This window comes from Loxodonta africana, chromosome 6 (genome assembly GCF_030014295.1).
Source record: "Loxodonta africana isolate mLoxAfr1 chromosome 6, mLoxAfr1.hap2, whole genome shotgun sequence".
Lineage (NCBI taxonomy): Eukaryota > Metazoa > Chordata > Mammalia > Proboscidea > Elephantidae > Loxodonta > Loxodonta africana.
In genome coordinates, this window is record NC_087347.1 from 99269757 (window position 1) to 99293527 (window position 23771).

Genomic DNA, 23771 nt, shown 5'->3' on the forward strand with positions numbered 1-23771 from the left:
CTTGAGTTCATTGTTGCAAGGTCTTCCTCTTTTCCACTGACCCTGTCTGTACTCTGCCAAGCATGATGTCCTTCTCCAGGGACTCATCCCTCCTGACAACATGTCCAAAGTATGTAAGACACAGTCTTGCCATCCTGGCTTCTAAGAAGCATTCTGGTTGTAGTTCTTCTAAGACAGATTTGTTCGTTCTTTTGGCAGTCCATGGTATATTCGATATTCTTCACCAACACCACAATTCAAAGTCATCAATTCTTCTTCGGTCTTCTTTATTCATTGTCCAGCTTTCACATGCACATGATGTGACTGAAAATACCATGGCTTGGGTCAGGCGCACCTTAGTCTTCAAGGTAACCTCTTTGCTCTTCAACACTTTAAAGAGGTCCTTTGCAGCAGATTTACCCAATGCAATGCGTCTTTTCATTTCTTGACTGCTGCTTCTTATTGATTGTGGATTCAAGTAAAATGAAATCCTTGACAACTTCAGTCTTTTCTCCATTTATCATGATGGTGCTCACTAGTCCAGTTGTGAGGATTTTTGTTTTCTTTATGCTGAGGTGCGAGCCATACTGAAGGCTATGGTCTTTGATCTTCATTAGTAAGTGCTTCAAGTCCTCTTCACTTTCAGCAAGCAACGCTGTGTCATCTGCATAATGCAGGTTGTTAATGAGTCTTCCTCTAATCCTGATGCCCTATTCTTCTTCATATAGTCCAGCTTCTCAGATTATTTGCTCAGCATACAGATTGAATAGGTATGGTGAAAGAATACAACCCTGACGCACACCTTTCCTGACTTTAAACCAATCAGTATCCCCTCGTTCTGTCCGAACCACCACCTCTTGATCTATGTAAAGGTTCCTCATGAGCACAATTAAGTGTTCTGGAATTCTCATTCTTCGCAGTGTTACCCATAGTTTGTTATGATCCACACAGTCGAATGCCTTTGCATAGTCAATAAAACACAGGTAAACATCCTTCTGGTATTCTCTGCTTTCAGCCAGGATCCATCTGACATCAGCGATGATATCCCTGGTCCCACGTCCTCTTCTGAAACCGGGCTGAATTTCTGGCAGTTCCCTGTCCATATACTGCTGCAGCCGTTTTTGAATGATCTTCAGCAAAATTTTGCTTGCGTGCGATATTAATGATATTGTTCTATAATTTCCACATTCGGTTGGATCACCTTTCTTGGGAATAGGCAGAAATAGCAGGAAACTAAAAATCATGCACCATGCTTACCTTGCCTATTAGATAATCTGCCCCTGATGCTAAGTGAAAGATGCCAGACACAAAAGGCCACATATGGTATGCCTCCACTTACATGAAATGTCTAGAATAGGCAAATCCACAGAGACATGAAGTATATTAGTGTTGCCAAGGGCTGGGGGAAAAGGGGATGCAAGTGACTGCTAATATGTATGGAGTTTCTTTTTGGGTGACAGAAATGTTCTATAACTAGATAGTGGTGACAGTTGCACATCGTGAATATACTAAAAACCACTGACCTGTAGACTTTAAAATGATGAATTTTATCTCAATTTTTAAAAATTATTAAAAAATAAAAAGGTGAAGTGACAGAGACTAAATTTACCCTTCTGCCTGAAGCAACTAAAAAAACCTACGTGAAAAAAAAAAAATATGTGAAGCAATGATTTTCAAGACACTGGACATTAGGCAATAAAGAACAATGATCCTGAGAGAAGGAGAATAAGGCAAGCCCTACGACTGCCTCTATTTACTGCCAACCTATTGCCATCAAGTGGATTCCAACTCACAGTGGCCCTGTAAGACAGAGCAGAACCGCCCCCCAGGGTTTCCAAGGAGCAGCTGGTAGATTCAAATTGCTGATCTTTTGGTTAGCAGCTACAGCTCTTCACCACTGTGCCACCGTACAGCAGAAGGGTAAACTGAGACAGAGCCCAGAAGACTTCATGACAGGGCCTCGAGCCTGTTCATTCCAGTTCGAACTCCTACTGAGAATCTGTATTTCCATCCCAGATATACTGAATCAGAGACTACATTTTAACAAGATTTCCAGGTTTCTTATTTACCATAAATTTTGAGAACCACTGTTCTACCAATGGTTCTCAGAATTGGTCCCTAACCAGCAGCATTAGCATGGGCTGAGAACTCGTTAGAAAGGCAAATTCTCAGCAGGGGTTCAAACCTGAATGAAGCAGTTCAAAGCCCACATTCATGAGTTGATGAGTCAGAGCTGGGAGTCCAAAGAGACAGAGGCAGTAGAGTCCACTGGACAGAGTACCAGAGAGGAAAGAGCTGAACGGAGAGAGAACACTGAAGATCTGCAGAGGGTTCCCTTAAGTGTTTGGGGGAGTACTGATTAGCACGCGTGCGCAAAGAAACTACCTGAGGCTGGGGAAAGAACCACCTAAAAGGATTAGAAGAACAGTGCCCAGCACACAGCACCAAGGAAGAGTGCCTGTTCCCACCAGACTGGAAAATCTAAAAATTAACACAGCAATGGATAGAGTATTCAAGAAAAGCCTTGATTCAGTAGTGTAATTAACCCCAAACTAACCACTACTTCAGATTATCTAACAAATCATAAAAGCAAGAACCAAAAGGATCAAACTGTTTATAATTAACTGCATCCCAGAACAAAGCTCAAGGGAATTTACAGGCATACAAAAATATCCAGAACCCAAGGAAGTAAAATTCAAAATATTTGGCATCCAACCAAGGATTACCACAGCAGGCATACAAAGGCAGGAAAATACAATCCATCTGAGGAGATTAATCAATCAATAGAATCAACCCAGAACTGACATAGATGTGAGAATTAGCAGAGGAGTTTAAAAGAGTTGTTATAATGCTATTCCGTACGTTCAAAAAGTTAAGTAAACGCATGGGATATAAAAGACCTAAATAGAACTTAAAAAGATGAAAACTACAATGTATGAGATGAAAACTAAATTGGATGAGATTAAAAGCAGATCAGACAGTGCAGAAGATTAATACACTTGAATGCACAGCAATAGAAAGTATTTAAAATGACAAACAGAAAAAAAGAATCCGGGGGGGGAGGGGAAAGAAGAAAGGAGCGGCGGTGAAATGTGGGAATTCAAGCAGTCTTAAAGAAGGTGGGAGGAAAAAATAATGGCCCCAAATTTTCCAAATGTGATGAAAACTATATACTGACAGAAGAATCCCAAAGAAACCAAGTACAAGAAATAAGAAAACTACACCAAGACACAGCATAACTGAACTGCTCAAAACCAGTGGTAAGAGTACCTAAAAGGGGGGGGAGGGGAGTTGATGTGGGAGGGGGAAGACATGTTATACACAGAACAAAGATAAAGATGACATCAAACTTCTCATCAGAAACAATGCAAATGAAAAGACTGAGGAACGACATCTTTAAAGAACCAAAAAGAAAATGGTAAACCTAGAATTCTACATTCAGCCAAAATATCTTAAAAAAAAACAAAGACAAAATAAAGACACTTCCAGAGATACAAAAGCTAATAGTATTCATCACCTGCAGACCCACACTGTAAAAAATGTTCATGGAAGTCCTTCAAGATGGAAAATGCCACACAGGTATCTTGATCTAAGACAAAGTAATGAAGAGCGCCAGTAACAATAACTGTAAAGGTAAATATAACTTTTTTCCTTATTATCTAAAACTATTTGAAAGATAACTGGCAGTTTTAACAAAAATAACCATATACTGTAGCAATTATTACATATGTAAAAGTACAATGTATGAAAGCGGCATAAGGACTGGGCAGGAAAAAATGGAAGCATACTACTGTAAGGTTCTTATACTACACATGAAGTGGTACATCACTTGAAGGTAGAACGTGATGTTTAAAATGCACATTATAGATCCTAAGCAGAGCTTCTCAAATTTATCCATTCTGGGCTGGATAATTCTTTGTTGTGGAAGGCTGTCCTGTGCAATGTAGGGTGTTTAGTAACATCTCTGGTCTCTACCCACGAGATGTCAGCAGCACCCTCCTAGTTGTGAACAGCAAAAATGTTTCCAGACATTGGCAAGTTATCCCTGGGAGAGAGAAATCATTCCCCATTGAGAAACACACCCCTAATCACTGAACTAGCAAAAAAAAAAAAAAAAAGGGGGGGGGTTCATCTAATAAACTAACAACAGAGGTAGAAGAAAAATCATATAAAATACTCAATCCAAAAGTAGGCAGGAAAAGGGACCAAAAAAACAGAAGGAACAGAAAAGAAATAGCAAGGTGACAGAGTCAAATCTAACCATAGCAAAAATCATATTACATGTAAATGGTCTAAATACCACAAGTAAGAGGCAGAGATTTCCTGACCAGGTTAAAAAAAAAGTGAGACTCAATGATAAGCTGTGCATAATAACTCTACTTTAAATATAAAAACACAATTAGGTTAAAAGTAAAAGGATGGAAAAAGATACACTATACTAACATTAGTCAAAAGAAACTCAGAGTGGTGATATTAATATCAGACATAGATTTCACAGCAAAGAGTATCACCAGGGGTAAAGAAGTTTAGTTCACAATGATTAATGGGATACATAATCAAGAGGACAAAACAATCCAAAACATTCATACACCTACTGACAGAGCTTCAAAATACATGATGTAAAAACTGGTATTACTTAAAGGAGAAATAGTGAAACCTAAAATTATAGTCAAGAGATTTCAAACACTGCTCTCTCAGTAACAGAACAAGTAGACAGAAATTCAGCAAGGATACAGGAGACATTCAACCATTTCACGAGATAGTATATGATCAAGAATCGATGGTAGAGAAGGAAGAAGTCCAAATTGCACTGAATGCATTGGCGAAAAGCAAGGCTCCAGGAATTGACAGCATACAACTGAAATGTTTCAACAAACAGGATGCAATGCTGGAAGCGCAGACTCATCTATGCCAAGAAATCTGGAAGACAGCTACCTGGCCAACCAACTCATACATGTGACTATTCCAATACATGTGACTATTCCATAGAAAGGTGATCCAACAGAATGTGGAAATTATTGAACAATATCATTAATATCACGTTGTTGTTATTGTTAGGTGCCGTTGAGTCGATTCCGACTCATAGCAACCCTACGCACAACAGAACGAAACACTGCCTAGTCCTGAGCCATTCCTACAACCGTTGTTATGCTTGAGCTCGTTGTTGTCACTACTGGGTCAATCCACCTCATTGAGGGTCTTCCTCTTTTCCACTGACCCTGTACTCTGCCAAGCATAATATCCTTCTCCACGGACTGATCCCTCCCGACAACATGCCCAAAGTACGTAAGACACAGTCTCACCATCCTTGCTTCTAAGAAGCATTCTGGTTATACTTCTTCTAAGACAAATTTCTTCCTTCTTTTGGCAGTCCATGGAAACCCTGATGGCATAGTGGTTAACTGCTACAGCTGCTAACCAAAGGGCCAGCAGTTCGAATACACCAGGCACTCCTTGGAAACTCTGTGGGGCAGTTCTACTCTGTCCTACAAGGTCGCTATGAGTCGGAATCGACTCAACCGCACTGGGTTTGGTGTTTTGGTTTGGCAGTCCATGGTATAGTCAATATTCTTCGCCAACACCACAATTCAAAGGTGTCAACTCTTCTTCGGTCTTCCTTATTCATTGTCCAGCTTTCATATGCATATGATGTGATTGAAAATACCATGGCTTGAGTCAGGCGCACTTTAGTCTTCAGGGTGACATCTTTGTTCTTCAACACTTTCAAGAGGTCCTTTGCAGCAGATTTACCCAATGCAAAGCGTCTTTTCATTTCTTGACTGCTGCTTCCACAGCTGTTGATTGTGGATCCAGGTAAAATGAAATCCCTGACAACTTCAATCTTTTCTCCGTTTATCACGATGCTGCTCACTGGTCCAGTTGTGAGGATTTTTGTTTTCTTCATGTTGAGGTGCAATCCAAACTGAAGGCTATGGTCTTTGATCTTCATTAGGAAGTGCTTCAAGTCATCTTCACTTTCAGCAAGCAAGGTTGCGTCATCTGCATAACGCAAGTCGTTAATGAGTCTTCCTCCAATCCTGATATTCCGTTCTTCTTCATATAGTCCAGCTTCTCGGATTATTTGCTCAGCATACAGATTGAATAGGTATGAATATCACATCCAAGTAAAATTATGCTGAAGGTAACTCAGAAACGGTTGCAGCAGTACATCCACAGGGGACTGTCAGAAATTCAAGCCAGATTCAGAAGAGGACGTAGAACGACGCATATCACTGCTGATCTAGATAGATCTTCAACCCAGATTCAGAAGAGGACGTGGAACGACGCATATCACTGCTGATGTAGATGGACCTTGGCTGAAAGGAGAGAGTACCAGAAAGATGTTTATCTGTGTTTTATTGACTACGCAAAGGCATTCGACCGTGGATCATAACAAATTGTGGATAACATTGTAAAGAATGGGAATTCCAAAACACTAAATTGTGATCATGCAAAACCTACACATGAGCCAAAAGTCAGTCGTTCGAACACAACATTGGGTTACTGCATGGTTTAAAATCAGGAAAGGTGTGAGTCAGGGTTGTACCATTTCACCCTACTTATTCAATCTATATGCTGAGCAAATAACCCGAGAGGCTGGACTGCATGAAGAAGAACAGGGCATCAGGATTGGAGGGAGACTCATTAACAACCTGCGATATGCAGATAACACAACTTTGCTTGTTTAAACAGAGAAGGAATTAAGCGCTTACTGATGAAAATCAAAGACTGCAGCCTTCAATATGGATTACACCTCAACATGAAGAAAACGAAAATTCTCACAACTGTATCAATAAGCGACATCACGATAAACAGATAAAAAGACTGAAGTTGTCAAGGTTTTCCTTCTACTTGGAGCCACAATCAACACCTATGGATCCAGTGACAGTGAAGAAATCAAACGATGTATTTACTGCATTAGGCCAATCTGCTGTAAAAGACCTCTTTGAAGTGTTAAAAAGCAAAGATGTCATACTTCCTAGATACAACCAAACACCTCATAGGAGTGGTTTACTGGGTCTGAGGGCTTAGGACCATAGTTTCATGCAGCCACTCAGTCAGTTGGCATAATATAGTCCATAAAGACAATGTCCTACATCCTAGTTTGCGAAGTAGCATCTGAGGTCTTAAAAGCTTGCAAGCAGCTATCTAAGATAAGCTATTGGTCTCTACTCTTCCAGAGCTAAAGAGAAAGAAGAAAACCAAAGACTCAAAGAAGAATCTAGTCTACAGAACCAACAGGCTACATGAACAATGACATCACCTACCTTAAGTCCAGAAGAACTAGATGGTGCCTGGCTACCACTACCGACCATTCTGACCAGAGACTCAATATATGGTCCCAGATAGAATGGGAGAAAAGTGTAGAACAAAACTCAAATTCCTGAAAAAAAAAAAAAAAAAAAAAAAGGCCAGACTTACTGAACCAGTAGAGACTGGACGAACCCACAAGACTATAGTCCTGATATACTCTTTAAGCTTGGAACTTAAACCACTCCCAGAGGTCACCTTTCAGTCAAATGACAGACTGGCCTATGAAATAAATTACATCAGCTGTGAGTTCTGTGCTCCTCAAAATAACTGTCTAGATGAAACCATATGGTAAACGTTTACCCTAGACCAAAGATGAGAAGGCAAAGGGGGACAGGGAAGCTAGATTAATGGAAACAGAACCAAAAGGGAAATTACGAGAATGCTGATATGCTGTAAAGAACATGACCAATGTCACTGAACAATACATATAGAAATTGCTAAATGAGAAGTTAATTTCCTGTGTAAACTTTCACCAAAAACACAGTTAAAAAAAAGATGTCAGCCATGGTACATTCAATTGCCTCACGTGCATGCAAAAGGCGGGCAATGAATAAAGAAGACTGAAGAAGAATTGATGCCTTTCAATTACAGTGTTGTTGAAGAATATTGACTACACCATGGACTGCCAAAAGAACAAATCTGCCTTGGAAGAAGTACAGCTGGAATCCTCCTTAGAAGCGAGGATAGTGAAACTTTGTCTTGCTCACTTTGGATGTGTTATCGGGAAGGACCAGTCCCTTTGAAGAACATCATGCTTTTGTAAAGCAGAGGGTCAGCAAAAAAGAGGAAGACCCTCAAAGACATGTATAGCACAGTGGCTGCAACACTGGGTTCAAACATAGCAATAATTGTGAGGATGGCACAGGACTGGGCAGTGTTTTGTTCTGTTGTACATGGGGTAACTATGAGTCAGAACCAACTTGATGGCATCTAACAACAACATAGTAGACTTTAACAACACTACCACCTACCTTGACCTGAGTGACATTTACAGAATACTCTAAAGCAGTATTCACATTCTTTTCACATGCACACGGAACACTTACCAAGATAGAACATAGCGTGAACCACCACAGAAACCGCCACCTAGTCAATTCTGAGTCACAGCAACCCTATACGACAGAGGAGAACTGTCCCACGGGGTTTCCAAGGAGCAGCTAGTGGATTCAAACTGCTGACCTTTTGGTTAGCAGCCAAGCTCTTATCCACTATGTCACCTGGGCTCCACAGTAAAAGTTTCATTATATTTAAAAGGATTCAAGTCATACAAAGTATGTTCTTAAACCACAATAGAATCAAATTAGACATCTGTAACAGGAAGATTTCTGTAAGACCACTAAATATCTGGAAACCAAATAGCTTACTTCTAAATAAAAACCAAACAAGTTGCCATCAAATCGATTCTTACTCATGGTAACCTCATGTTTCAGGTTAGAAATGTGCTCCTTAGAATTTTCAATGGCTGTGCTCTTTCAGAAGTAGATCACCTGGCCTGTCTTCTGAGGCACTTCTAGTGGATTCAAACCACCAACCTTTTAGTTAGTAGCTAAGACCTAATCATCTGTGCCACCCAGGGACTCCTACTTCTAAAATAATCCATGGATTAAAGAAAAAGGGAAATTAGAAAGTGTTTTGAGCTGAATAAAAATGAAAATACAAAACACCAGAATTTGTGAGATATTGCTGAAGCAGTATGTACGGAGAAATTTACAGCACTAAACACCTATATTAAAATAGGTCTCAAACCAATAATCTCAGCTTCCCCCCTAAAAAATCAAAAAAAGAAGAGCAAATTAGAGCCAAAGTAAGTAGAAGAAAGAAAATAATAAAGATCAAAGTAGAAATCAAGGAAACAGAAAATCAATAAAGAAAATCAATGAAACCAAAAGCTGATTCTTTAAGAAGATCCACCAAATTGATAAAGCCAGATTGATCAGGGAAAAAAGTGAGAAGACACAAATGACCAATGTCAGGAACAAGAGAGGTGACATCACCCCAGAGAATATTATGAACAACTTCATAACAATAAATTTGACAACTTAAATGAAGAAGACAAATTCGTTGAAAGAAATAAACTATCAAAACACACTTGGGAAAAACAGATAATCTGAATAACCCTGTATCTATTAAAGAACTTGAACTGTAGTTAAACACCTTCATACAAAGAACACCAAAGGGACAGAGAGCCTCATTGGTGAATTCTACCAAATACTTAAGGAAGAAACAACACCAATTCTATATAAACTCTTCCAAAATACTGAAGAAGAAATGCTGCCCAACTCATTCCATGAGGCCAGCAATACCAAAATTAGAAAAAGACATTATAAGAAAACTACAGGCAAATATTCCTCATGAATATAGACACATATATTCTAAACAAAAATTTAGCAAATGGAATACAACAATATATTAAAAGGATAATAAAATGAGACCAAGTAGCATTTATCCTGGGGAATGCAGAATTGATTTTACATTCAAAAATCAATGTAATTCACCATATTAACAAATTTTAAAAAATAATAAAACTATTTGATCATGTCTATAGACCCAGAGTGAACCCCGGTGGTGCAGAGGTTAAGAGCTTGGGTGCTAACCAAAAGACTGCCTGTTTGAATCTACCAGCCACTGCTATGGGGCAGTTCTATTCTGTTCTGTAGGGTTGCTATGAGTCAGCAACAGGTTTGGTTTTTCGGTTTAAAGGCCCAGAGGAGGAGCCCAGATGGCTCAGTGGTAAAGTGCATGGCTGCTAACCAAAAGGCCGGCAGTTCGAACCCACTAGCTGCTCCACAGGAGAAAGATGTGGCAGTATGCTTCCATAAAGATTACAGCCAATAAAGCCCTATGGCGCAGTTTTACTCTGTCCTATAGGGTTGCTATGAGTTGGAATCAATGGCACAGAACAACAACATAAACCCCAAAAAAGCACTTGACAAAATCCAACATCAATTCCTGATTAAAACTGTCAGAAAACTAGGAATAAAAGGGAACTTCCCTCAACCTGATATACCGTATCTACCAAAAAAAAACCCTATAACTGCATCATACTTAATAGTGAAATACTGATTACTTCCCCCCTAAGATCAAGAACAAAAAAGGCAGGCAGGCAGAAAGAAAGACCAAGTAACCACATTGGGAAAGACAGAAGTAAAACTACCTTTATTCACAAATGACATACTCATCTAAGTAGAAAACCTGATGGAATCTACAAAAAACTACTAGAAAAAGTGAGTTTAGCAATATTGCAGGGTGCAAGATAAATACACAAAACCAACTGTATTTCTATATACTAGCTACAAGTAACAGGACATTGAAGTTAAAAACAAAAACTATAATCATCAAGACAAATCTCTGAAAAGATCCTATTTCAGTCTCAAGTGGTTTGAAATACAACTGTGCTAGTTTCATTTAATGTGTACTGAAACAATCTGCGACACAGTCAACTTAGAGCTGTCTATGAATCAGTTGCTATGGAGTCCCAAGGTGTTGCAACTGTGCAGAGCTTTTTTTTCCCCTCAGGTTTTTTTTTTTTTATTTATTGTGCTTTAAGTTTTTTTTTAAAGTTGAAGTCTACAAGTCAGTCTCTCATACAAAAATGTATATACACCTGCCATATACTCCTAACTGCTCTCCCCCTAATGAGACAGCACATTTCCCTCCCTCCACTCTCTCCCTTCGTGTCCATTCCGCCAGCCTCTGACCCCCTTGCCCTCTCAACTCCCCTCCAGACAGGAGATGCCAACATAGTCTCATGTGTCTACTCAATCTAAGAAGCTCATTCTTTTTTTTTTTTTTTCTTAATAGATTTTATCACGCCAATTGACTTAGATGTCCCCTGAAACCATGGTACCCGAACCCTCACCCCTGCTACGCTGGCCTTCAAAGCAGTTTATTCAGGAAACTTCTTTGCTTTTGGTTTAGTCCAGTTGTGCTGACCTCGTCTGTATTGTGTGTTATCTTTCCTGTCACCTAAAGTAGTTCTTATTTACCATCTAATTAGTGAATACGCCTTTCCCACCTTCCCTCCCTCCCCACTCTCGTAACCATCAAAGAATATTTTCTTCTCTGTTTAAGCTATATTTTGAGTTCTTATAATAGTGGCCTTATACAATATTTGTTCTTTTGCAACTGACTAAATTCACTCAGCATAATGCCTTCCAGATTCCTCCATGTTATGAAATGTTTCAAATTCCTCACTGTTCTTTATCGATGCATAGTATTCCATTGTGTGAATGTACCATAATTTATTTATCCATTCATCCATTGACGGGCACCCTGGTGGCTTCCATCTTTTCGCTATCGTAAACAGTGCTGCAATGAACATGGGTGTGTACATATCTGTTCGTGTAAAGGCTCTTATTTCCCTAGGATATATTCCCAGGAGTGGGGTTGCTGGATCGTATGGCAGTTCTATTTCTAGCTTTTTAAGGCAGTGCCAAATCGATTTCCAAAGTGGTTGTACCATTTTACATTCCCACCAGCAGTGTAGAAGTGTTCCAGTCTCTCCACAGCCTCTCCAACATTTACTGTTTCATGTTTTTTGGATTAATGGCAGCCTTGTTGGAATGAGATGAAATCTCATTGTAGTTCTGATTTGGATTTTTCTAATGGCTAATGATCATGAGCATTTCCTCATGTATCTGTTAGCTACCTGAATGTCTTCTTTAGTGAAGTGTCTGTTCGTATCTTTTGCCCATTTTTTAACTGGGTTATCTGTCTTTTTGCAGTTGAGTTTTTGCAGTATCATGTAGATTTCAAAGATCAGGTGCTGATCGGAAATGTCATAGTTAAAAACTTCCTTTCAGTCTGTAGGAAGTCTTTTTAATCTTTTGGTGAAGTCTTTGGATGAGCATAGGTGTTTGGTTTTTAGGAGCTCCCACTTATCTAGCTTTTCTTCTGCATTGTTAGTAATGTTTTGTACACTGTTTAAGTCATGTATTAGGACTCCAAGCATTGTCCCTATTTTTTCTTCCGTGAACTTTATCATTTTAGATTTTATATTTAGGTTTTTGATCCATTTTCATCTCGTTTTTGTGCATGGAGGTATGGGTCTTGTTTCATTTTTTTGCAGGTGGATATCCAGTTATGCCAGCACCATTTGTTAAAAAGACTGTCTTTGCACCATTTAACTGTTTTGCTCATATGTGGACGGAGTTACATCTGGATTCTCAATTCTGTTCCATTGGTCTATGTATCTGTTGTTGTCAACAGGCAATTTTGACTACTGTGGCGGTATAACAGGTTCTAAAATCAGGTAAAGTAAGGCCTCCCACTTTGTTCTTCTTTTTCAGCAGTGCTTTACTTATCCGGGCCTCTTTCCCTTCCGTATGAAGTTGGTGATTTGTTTCTCCATCTCAATTAAAGAATGTCATTGGAATTTGGATCGGAATTGCATTAAATGTATAGATCACTTTTGGTAGAATAGACATTTTTATAATGTTAAGTCTTTCCTTTCCATGAGCAAGGTATGTTTTTCCACTTACGTAGGTCACTTTTGGTTTCCTGCAGAAGTATATTGTAGTCTTCTTTGCATAAGTCTTTTACATCTCTGGTAAGATTTATTCCTAAGTATTTTATCTTCTTGGGGGCTACTGTAAACGGTATTGATTTGGTGATTTCCTCTTCCATGTTCTTTTTGTTGGTGTAGAAGAATTCAACTGATTTTTGTACACTTATCTTGTATTCCAATACTCTGCTGAACTCTTCTATTAGTTTCAGTAGTTTTCTTGATGATTCCTTAGGGTTTTCTCTGTATAAGATCACGTCGTCTGCAAACAGAGATAGTTTTACTTCTTCCTTGCCAAGAGAAGCTCATTCTTCAGCAGCATCATTTTCTATCCCACTGTCCAGTCCAACCCATCTGAAGAGTTGGCTTTGGGAATGGTTCCTGTCTTGGGCTAACAGAAGGTCCGGGGACCATGACCACTGGGGTCCCCATAGTCTCAGTCAGACCACCAAGCCTGGTCTTTTTACAAGAATTTGGGGTCCGCATCCCACTGCTGCTCTCCTGCTCCATCAGGGGCTCTCTGCTGCATTCCCCACCAGCGCAGCCATTGGTTGTAGCTGGGCACCATCTAGTTCTTCTGGTCTCAGGCTGATGCAGGCTCTGGTTTATGTGGCCCTTTCTGTCTCTTGGGATCATAATTACCTTGTGTCTTTGGTGTTCTTCATTGTCCTTTGCTCCAGGTGGGCTGAGACCACTTGATGCATCTTAGATGGCCACCTGTCAGCGTCCAAGACCCCAGACACCTCTCTCCAAAGTGGGATGCAGAATGTTTTCTTAACAGATTTTATTATGCCAACTGACTTAGATGTCCCCTGAGACCATGGTACCCAAAACCCCACCCTTGCTACGCTGGCCTCCAAAGAATTCAGTTTATTTGCTTTTGGTTTAGGCAACTGTGAAGGGTTTTGAAGGGCAAAGTCTTCACATAGATGACAGCAGTCATGTATCTCAACTCTATCAACAGAATTTTAATTATCTGACCCACACACCTAGTACCTCAATACTTTCCTTTTTCATTTAGCACATATATTTTCAAACATCTAAATCTTTCCCCTCCATCACATGTATTATTTGCTATTTAACTTTATAAGCAATTATGTCTTTCAGTCTTTCACTTACACAGCTGGCACTCAAAGAGAGTTTAGACTTTACACGAGCTTATACTAAAAAAAGCCCGGATAATAAATACAACATTTTAAAAAGGCTACGGCAGTGGCTCTCAAACTTTACTGTGCATCGAATTACCTGGAGGTCTTGTTTCAACACAGATTGCTGGACCCAACCCCAGGGTTTCTGATTCAGTAGATCTGGGGTAGAATCAGTCAACTCACATTTCTAACAAATTCCTTAGTGATGGCTGATGCTGCTATAACCAGTGGTCTAGTGCAGTGCTACTAAGGCTATGTTCCTCTAGAGGTAAAGTTTCAGAGTAAGCATTTAGAAAGTTTTAAAGCAATGTGACATTATGATTTTATATCTATTGAACAAATAAAAAAATGTGGACTTGTATTATCTACATTTTCTAAATTTAATTTTTCTAGTAATTCATTTTTACTGTACTTTACAAATTAGTATGCAATAAATTAAAAATTTATAAAACACTTGTCTTTCACCCAGATTATTTGAGAAACACTAAACTTAAGACCATGTTATCCATCCATTTCTCTAATATTCTATGAATACAGTCTCTGCAGGTAAAGTCCCATGTATCTCATTAACTTAATGCCCCAAGGAAGGATGTTGGCTTTAGCTGAAAAATCAACAAAATGAATAGTCACATTATTAAGGTTTCTGCTTTTCTGTAAAACTGAACCTGACAACATTGATCAACTAAACAGATAAGTGATCATTTGCAATAAACTCCTTTTGAGCTTAAAAACAGGGTGAAGATTTTTCTTTCCAAACAGCTATGTTAAATTTTAAATGAGTAAAAACTGAAGAACCCATGTTGTTGTTAGGTTCATCAAGTCGGTTCTGACTCATAATGACCCCATGTACAGCAGAACAAACACACCGCCCAGTCCTGTGCCATTCTCACTGTTGCTATTATGCCTGAGCCCACTATTGCAGCCACTGTGTCAATTCATTTCCTTCAGGGTCTTCCTCTTTTTCACTGACCCTCCACTTTACCAAGCAAGATGTCCTCCAGGGACTGATCTCTACAGATAACATGTCCAAAGTATGTGAGATGTAGTATTGCCATGCTTGCTTCTGCCATCTTTGCTTCTAAAGAGCATTCTGGTTCTACTTCTTCCAACACAGATGTGTTCATTCCTCTGGCAGTCCACGGTACATTCAATATCCGGTATATTCAATATCCTTCGCCAACACCACAATTCAAAGGCATCAACTATTCTTCAGTCTTCTTTACTCACTGTCCAGCTTTCACACGCATATGAGGCAACTGAAAACACTATGGCTTCAGTCAGGCGCACCTTAATCTTCAAGTGACATCTTTGCATTTGAACACTTTAAAAGAGGTCTTTTGCCCAATGCAATGCAATGCAATGCAATGCAATACAACGCAATGATTTCTTGACTGCAGCTTCTATGGGCCTTGGTTGTGGATCCAAGCAAAATGAAATTCTGGACAACATCAATCTTTTCTCCATTTATGAAGATGTTTCTTACTGGTCCAGTTGTGAGGATTTTTGTTTTCTTTATGCTAAAGTATAATCCATACCGAAGGCTGTGGTCTTTGATCTTCATTAGTAAGTGCTTCAAGTCCTCTTCACTTTTAGCAAGCAAGACTGTGTCATTTGCGATCTCCGGTTTGTTCCTCCAATCCTGATGTCGTGTTTTTCTTCATATAGTCCAGCTTTTCAGATTATTTGCTCAGCATACAGGCTGAATAAGTATGGTGAAAGAACACAACCCTGATGTACACCTTTCCTTACTTTAAACCACGCAGTATATCCTCCTTGTTCTGTCTGAACGACTGCCTCTTGATACATGTACAGATTCCTCACGAGCACCATCAAGTGTTCTGGAATTTCCATTCTTCACAATGTTATCCATAATTTCTTATGATCCACATAGTCGAATGCCTTTGCACAGTCAATAAAACACAGGTAAACATCTTTCTGGTATTCTCTGCTTTCAGCCAGGATCCATCTGACATCAGCAATGATGTACCTGATTCCACGTCCTCTTCTGAATCTGGCTTGAATTTCTGGCAGTTCCCTGTCGATATAATGCTGCAATGCACATGGAACCCATATTTCTGTTTCTCTCTTAACTGCCTGTGAGGAATGTGAGAAAGGAATGAGGAGAGGACGTGTGCCTTCTGCACTGGTTTGCCCTCACTCCTCCCCACCCCATTCTAGAAAGTGCTATGCTAACCTCTCTTCACAGCAACATGTTAGAAAAAAAAAAAAACTGGCAAAGCAGTACCGATGGAAATACCTCCAAGGAGAGGGCATAGTCAGTAACTACAGAAGGCACAGTCATTTGCATAAAATACAGTAACTGATAATGTTCTTAAATAGAAATGTAAAAGTGAAAATGATCTTACTATGTAGAATATTGGATCACTAAGTATTATAATTCTGGAATACCACACATACCAATCAACTTCTGGAAAACAACTCTAAGTTGTATAACACGAACTTGTTCCACTGAGCTTGATAAAGTTAATAAATGTTTACTTCTTTGTTCCCATATCTAATGGTTGGACTTTTAGAACTTTGTTCTAAATGAAATTTTTGTGTTTAAGACCACCATCTTCAATATTAACATAACCTACTGATTTAGGAAGGAGATGCTAACATTGATGTGACTCACTCTTAAATATTCACACAACAGTGGAAATGAACAGTAGCAAAGAAAACTCAAAACAGTGGGCAAAATAAATGACTGATATTTGGCATTAAAAAGCATTATTTTGAAATTCTGCTACCTATTGATTTGTAAAATCACTTCTGAAATTATTGCACAGTCCCTGAAAACTAAGGAAGACCTAGATAACCCACTCATATAATACACAAAAATGGTTAAGTGCTTGGCTGATAACCAAAGCATGGCTTATGAGAGAAAAGGCCTGGCAATTGCAAGAAGATTTCAGCCCAGGAAATCCTATGGGGCAGTTCTACTCTGTCCTACAGGGTTGCTATGAGTCAAAAATCAACTCAAGGGCACCTAACAACAACAGTCTACGATGTCAGCAGATAAGTGTCTGAGAAACAAGGGTGAAGAGTACTTATAAAGTACAATGAGCAAACAAATTTTAAGGGTGATGGATACTGAGTTTATCTTGACTTTCAGAAGTGTACATATACGTAACACTTATCAAACTGCACATTTTAAATATGTGCAGTTTACACATACGCTCACCAGAGTCAGAATCAACTCAACGGCAACCAACGTCTGCCAAATACAGCCCAATAAAACTATTTTTAATCAAAACATATCTTTCAAACACAAAATTCTGGTTGAAATAATATTACCATATGTAACCAAAAAACCAAACCAAACCCGTTGCCATTGATTCCAACTAATAACGATTCTATAGGTAACATATGTGCTAATTCTTTGAGAATTTCATGTAGTACACAACATTATACCCACACAGTCTCATTATACTAATAAGACTTTTTCTGGGAAGCTGTGGCTTTGAGTGATTCAGAGTGCCCTTTCAGGTCTTAGTTCCAATTACCCTGGAAACCCATACTGAGAGGTAGGTAAGGAAGCTGACGGTGATCCAGGTGATAGAACGTCACTTACCAAAAAAAAATCTGTACAGTAAATCTGGAATTTTGCTAGCTTTAACTGTAAATTCTGTATTATGAAATACAAAAATTAGAATAGATACCTTTTCAGGTATCTGTCCCACTCACACCAATGTCCACTTTCTAAGAACTACCAACCCATTCTCTCCCTCAGGAGTGAGCTGCCATCAACCAAGCTGTCAAATCACCTCACCCTACCCTAAACCACAGTTGCTTGAACCAGGCAAGATACCTGAATACGCCAATCATACTCCGTCGGCTGGAAATCTAGAAATTACAGTGACTCTCACTCAGAGCTGGTTGCTTAAATAAAGACGTAAAGTTAGAAGCTGGGGGTGGCCGCCGTTGGCCAAGAGGAGGCCAAAGTTCTGGAAATCCTTTTGAAGGGGAAAAAAAATAACATTAAAAACATTTTTTAAAATAATATCTCATTACAAAATGGAGTTCATTCCAGGCATTTTAGGATGCTTCAATATTACAACATTCATCAATAATGAATATATCTAAAGGGAAAATCACAGATGCAAAAAAAAGCAGTTAAGAAATTTTCACTCATTCATGATAAAACAGTGAAGATTTTACACACGCACATACACTCACGTACGCACCAGGTTAAGTTAAAAAGCATTGCTACAAAACCACAAAAACCTTTATTAAACAAAAATATCAAAATGTGAAGCCACTGTCTCTCAATGTATCCTCCATCTAGGTCTATACACCTCCGAAGGCAGTGTTTCCACCTCTCTAACCCTTCCCTGAAGAATTCTGCGCTCTCTGACTTACACCATGTCAAAACAGCAGTTCTGGCATCCTCTAGGGACTCAAATCACATCCCTTTTAAATATTCTTCTGAATTTGAAGAACAAAAAGAAGTCTGAAGGGGCAAGATCAGGGCTGCAGGGTGGATAGGGTAAGGCTTCTCAACAAAATTCTTGGACAGGAAGAATGAGCAGGTGCATTGTCGTGATGGAAAAAAATTCCTCAGCACAACTTTCCTGGCCTTTTTCTCACCAATGCAGTTTTTGACTTTCTCAAAACTTCTTCATAATAAGCCCCTGTGATCATTCTGTGGCCTTCAGAAAATTTATCAAGATTACCCCTTTAGAATCCCAAAACACAGCTGCCATAACCTTTTGACTGGTCTTCCCTCTCCTGGCTCCTATTTGAAGTCTTCCCGGCCTTCCTTAAACCACTTGATCCATTCTAAAAACTGCTGTTTTATGTGGGGCAGCATTCCCATAAACTTGTTGCAAAGCTTCAATGATTTGGGAAGATGTCCACTTCAGTTTTCTTAAAAATTTGATATTAGCCCTAACCTCAGAATCGTTTTTTTCCATGGCACAAAAAGGATCCTTTTTTTTTCCTTTGAAGGCACCCCAACGAGACTAAGACAAGTGTATTACTGAGAGAACTTGTCTCTAACCATCCACTGATCACAGAAATGTTTTGTTTGGAATAAACCCATGCATGTATGAACCTATGTATGAACCGAAACCCTAGCAGCAATACTTTCTGATTTACCCTCATGTACATATATTTGTGTGTGTACATACATATACACACACACACATTACAAAAAAGAAAACCAAACCTATTGCTGCTAAGTGGATTCCGACTTATAGCAACCCTACAGTACAGAGCAGAACTGCCCCATAGGGTTTCCAAAGAGCAGCTGGTGGATTCAAACTGCTGACCTTTCAGTTAGTAGCCCAATGCTTAAGCAATGGTGCCACCAGGGCTCCACATACTTACATATACACACAGGCATGTATCTTATTACATATATATGTACTGCTACATTATACATTATTTATTTTCTACATCTATATATCAGTCCCACCACCCAGCTGTCAGTCTGTCATACTGTGGTGGCTTGTGTTTTGCTATGATGCTGAAAGCTATGCCACTGATATTTCAAATACTAGCAGAGTAATCCATGGTGGACAAATTTCAGTGAAGCTTCCAGACTAAGACAGACCAGGGAAAAAAGCCTGGGGATCTACTCCTGAAAACTGAAAACCTTATGGATCACAACAGAACACTGTCCAACTCACTTGCTTTGGACACCTCATCAGAAGGGATCAATCACTACAGAAGGACATCATGTTTCATGAAGCAGAGGGCTGACAACAGTGTGGGAGACCTTTGGTGAGACTGATTGGCACAGCAGCCACAATAATGGTCCTGAACAAGCTGGCAAGTGTGAGGATGATGCAGGAAGAGCCAGGAGTCCAAGTCAACTCAGAGGCAGCTAATAACAACAACATATAATCAGTCTGAAAAAAATTAAAAATCAACATCTAGAGGCATTAAAGTAAAAAAACAAAACAAAGATACTCGTTATTTCCACTACTATTTAACATGGAGTTAAAGTATTTGTATTTGCTAACAGAATTAGATAGGGGAAGACAATGAGAAACATACTAATGGAAAAGCAGAGGTAAAACTACCTCTATTAACAGATGATATGGTACCTGCCTCAACAGCCCAACAGAATCAATGCAAAAAGTAGAACAAACAATAATTCAGTAAAGATGGAAGACAAAAAAATATACAGAATCAAAAGCTTTAGTAAATATAAACAATAACAAGCTATATGGAAAAATGGAAGAGGAGATGCCATTTATAACCACCACCAAATAAAATTCCTTGTAATAAGCTTAACAGAAAATGTGCAAAACCAATATAAGAAAGATGCTCCAGAAGGATATATAAGTGACTTCAACAAATGAAGAGCCAAACATATATTCTCAGAGAGAAAGTCAACATTATGAAGATGCCATTCTCCAAAATTTAGTTTATAAATGTAAGGTGAATCTCAATAAAAAGACCAACATTTTTTTCTGGGGATAGATAAAATAATTATAAAGCTCATACAAAAAAAGAAACAAGCAAGAATGGTCAAGAAACACCCTGCTAAGTCAGAACTGAAGCCACTCCCGAAAGTCCACCTTTCACTCAAAAATTATATAAAACAGACAATAACAACACGTGAGGAATGTCCCTCTTAGTTCAATCAAGTATACGAGATCAAATGGGCAACACCTGCCCAAAAGGCAAAGACGAGAAGGCAGAAAAGGATAGGAAACCAGGAGAAACGGACACAGGGAGCCCAGAGTGTAAAAGAGGGAGCGTGCTGACACATTGTGGGGATAACAACCAATGACACAAAACAATTTGTGTCTAAATTTTTGAATGAGAAATTAATTTGCACTATAAGCTTTAACCTAAAACACACACACACACACACACACAAAAAGATACTCAAGGAAACTCTTAAAAAAGAGCAATGAGAATGGGAGGAAAGGATCCGCCCCACAAGATATAAACACAAAGAATAAAATAAAAAGACAAAATAATAAAATTAAAAGATCGATGGCTAAAATAATAAAATTTTTGCACAAAAACAGACTGAATGTCAATGAAACAAAATAGAAAGCTAAGAAATAGACCCAATTGTCTAAGGAAGGTGGTATCTCAAACCAGGGAGAAAAGACGACTCTTTAAAAACTGTTTAGATAACTAAATATCCACTTGGATGAGAAAATTGGGTCTATAGAGCAGTGCTAACTAGAATAAACCACAGACGTTCTAGAAGAAAACTTGAGATAATTAGTAACCTAGGACGGGAGAAAAATCTTACGAACTTTAATTCAGAAGTCAAAAGCATTTTTCATTAAGAACTAAAAACTCTGACTACTTGACAATGTCAATCAACCAGGAGCTAATTAAGTTACAGTAAGTACACACAATAAAATATCACCTAGTTATACTAATAACAAATCAGGATCAATGCCCAGCCCTCAAGAATTTCTCTAATTACCCTATCTATGCTTTACATTCCCTTGTTTTGGGGAATCACTATGTCTTCCTCCCAAGCTCCACTACAGACTGATGATCCAAAGGCAAGCTGCCAGTCTCTTACAATATCCACCTTCCAGGCTACTGTAACAAGGACTAGTCTAATAACTGACTAGATGATGCAAGCTGGGCTAAATAGATTTTTTTCCTAAGATTTTTCAATCTGAAGGAACAGATGACAAAACAAATCACACACACACACACACACACACACACACACACACACCCACCCCTAAGCCAGTTCCCGTCGAGTTGATTCCAACTCATGGTGACCCCACATGTGGTTAGAGTAGAAGTGTGCTACACAGGGTTTTTAATGACTGCTATTTCAGCAGATCATCAGGCCTTTCTTCCGAGGCACCTCTGGTAGACTCGAACAGCCTAATTTTTGGCTAGCAGCCAAGTCTATTAACCATTTGCACCATGTAGGGGCTCCACAAATTTAACAAAACAAAAAAAAAAACGATTGCTGTAGAGTCAACTTTGACTCATAGTAGCGGCCTTACAGCACATAAAACTGCCCCAAAGGGTTTCCAAGGCTGTCATCTTTACGGAAGCAGACTGCCATATGTTTTTCCTGCAGAGCATGGCTGGTGGGTTCAAACTGCTGATCTTTATATTGGTAGCAAAGCGCTTAACCACTGAACCACCAGGACTCCTTATATATAAATACACAGAAAACAGCATGAAATGATGTACACTTGCTCACCTGAATGTCAACCACGGATATCTTAGTGATAGGACCGAGAATGCTCTGTTTTCTATATAGTTTTCCTGCATATTGTTTTTTTTTTTTTAGAAAAATAAACATATGATACTATTATAATTGGAGTGAGGGGGTTATTTCCAAAAACAGTGAGTTTGGATGTTTCAACGTTTTGTTCTTCCAAGTTACAGAGAAATTATCTATCTCAAGATATGCTCAGATGGCTGCACACACTTCCAATGATCACTGGGTACTGCTTTACTCATCCTTCTTCCATCCTATATAACCCTTCCACAGACAATGAATATCTATCTTCCTTACACTATGTTCATATCAGGCAACTTTCAATTATGCTCCTGTTTCTAGATGATTCTACCACAATACAGGAAAGCAATATTTAAATGAATTTACTTTAGTGCTTACAAGGAAGAATCTCCCTTTATACTCCATTTACAGTATTTGCACTCTTCAGTGATGTGTTTCCACTTGAAAGAATCTAAGAGTAAATAAAATTCTGTATTTTACAATAGTTTAAACTCAAGAGTCTAAAGTCTAAATATCTCCTTAGACTCTTCGGAAATTTTAGAACTTTGTGATTCATACACAATGAAAATTAACAACAAAAAAGTAAACTATATCATCTACTAAAATGTGATTCTTAACCTCCTCTAAGCCATTTACTCCATTAATAATCTGAAGATTCTGTTGGGGGTGGGGGAGGGAACACATACATATAAAACTGTGTGGGGAAGAAAATCAGGAAATTCAGAGACTCCATTAAGTCTATCTATGCACCAGGGACTCAGTTAAGAAACCCTGATATACAACGGAGACAACTGATACGTCTTAATCCAGAAGATATCCAAATATTTTTTCTCAGTCATAAATTTGCTGAAAATACACAGCTAGATATCACATTCTTAATGCACCAGCCTCCTAATCTTTTGCCACCACCACCATCCATATACTGCCTCCATGATCAATCCTACAAATAAAAACTTGATGACATAACCTACAGAACCCTAGCTCCCATCAAGATTAAACCCTGTAACTCTAGCGTAAAGGAAATACCTAAACGTACATGGCTTAATATAATTTACTTATCATTGTATATAGTAAATGATGTATTATCCACATTTGCTGAATTAATTAGAGCAGTTGTTTTTCAAACTGTGGGTTAAACCATTAGCCAATCATGAAATCAATTTAGCAGCTTGTGACCAAAATAATTTTTGATAAAACTGAACTGAAAAGGAAAAAAACATGTGTATATAAGTGTGTTTCTGTATGCATGCATATCGAAATGTATTTTGTTTCAGTTACACATACACAATGAGTTAGTCAAAAAGTCTGAATGCCAATGAATTAGAACAAAAAGAAAGAAACCTGGAAAGGAGTGGCAAAATGGTGAGGCAGACAGGCACCTGACATGGGCGCACATGCCAACATTTTTTTTCTACCTAGACAAATCACCCATAAACTATGATTTGGTTGGTAGATGTAGAGTAATGCCTACTTATGCATTTTATAAAAGCATCTCACCACTATGCTACTTCCTAAACTGGTGGTTCTCCAAGTGGAGTTCCCAAGAAACAGTGTCAGGATCGCCTGGGAACTCGCCAAAAGTGCAAATTCTCTGGTCTCACCCATGACCCACTAAATCAGATACTCTGGGGATGGG

At 38.8% G+C, this 23771-nt stretch overlaps 1 protein-coding gene across 3 annotated transcripts in view; it reads right to left on the reverse strand.

The window, feature by feature from the left end:
* Window positions 1–23771, reverse strand: part of EPC2 (enhancer of polycomb homolog 2) — a 153669-nt gene that overhangs the window by 117543 nt on the left and 12355 nt on the right. The window contains exon 1 of one of the 3 annotated variants that reach the window (XM_064287171.1): window positions 5283–7294. The exons of the other annotated variants lie outside the window; for them this stretch is intronic. Within the exon in view, the coding sequence (XP_064143241.1) occupies window positions 5283–5285 (3 nt within the window). The 5' untranslated portion in view covers window positions 5286–7294. Of the gene's footprint in view, window positions 1–5282; window positions 7295–23771 lie in introns of those variants that run through there. 3 annotated transcript variants of the gene reach the window in all.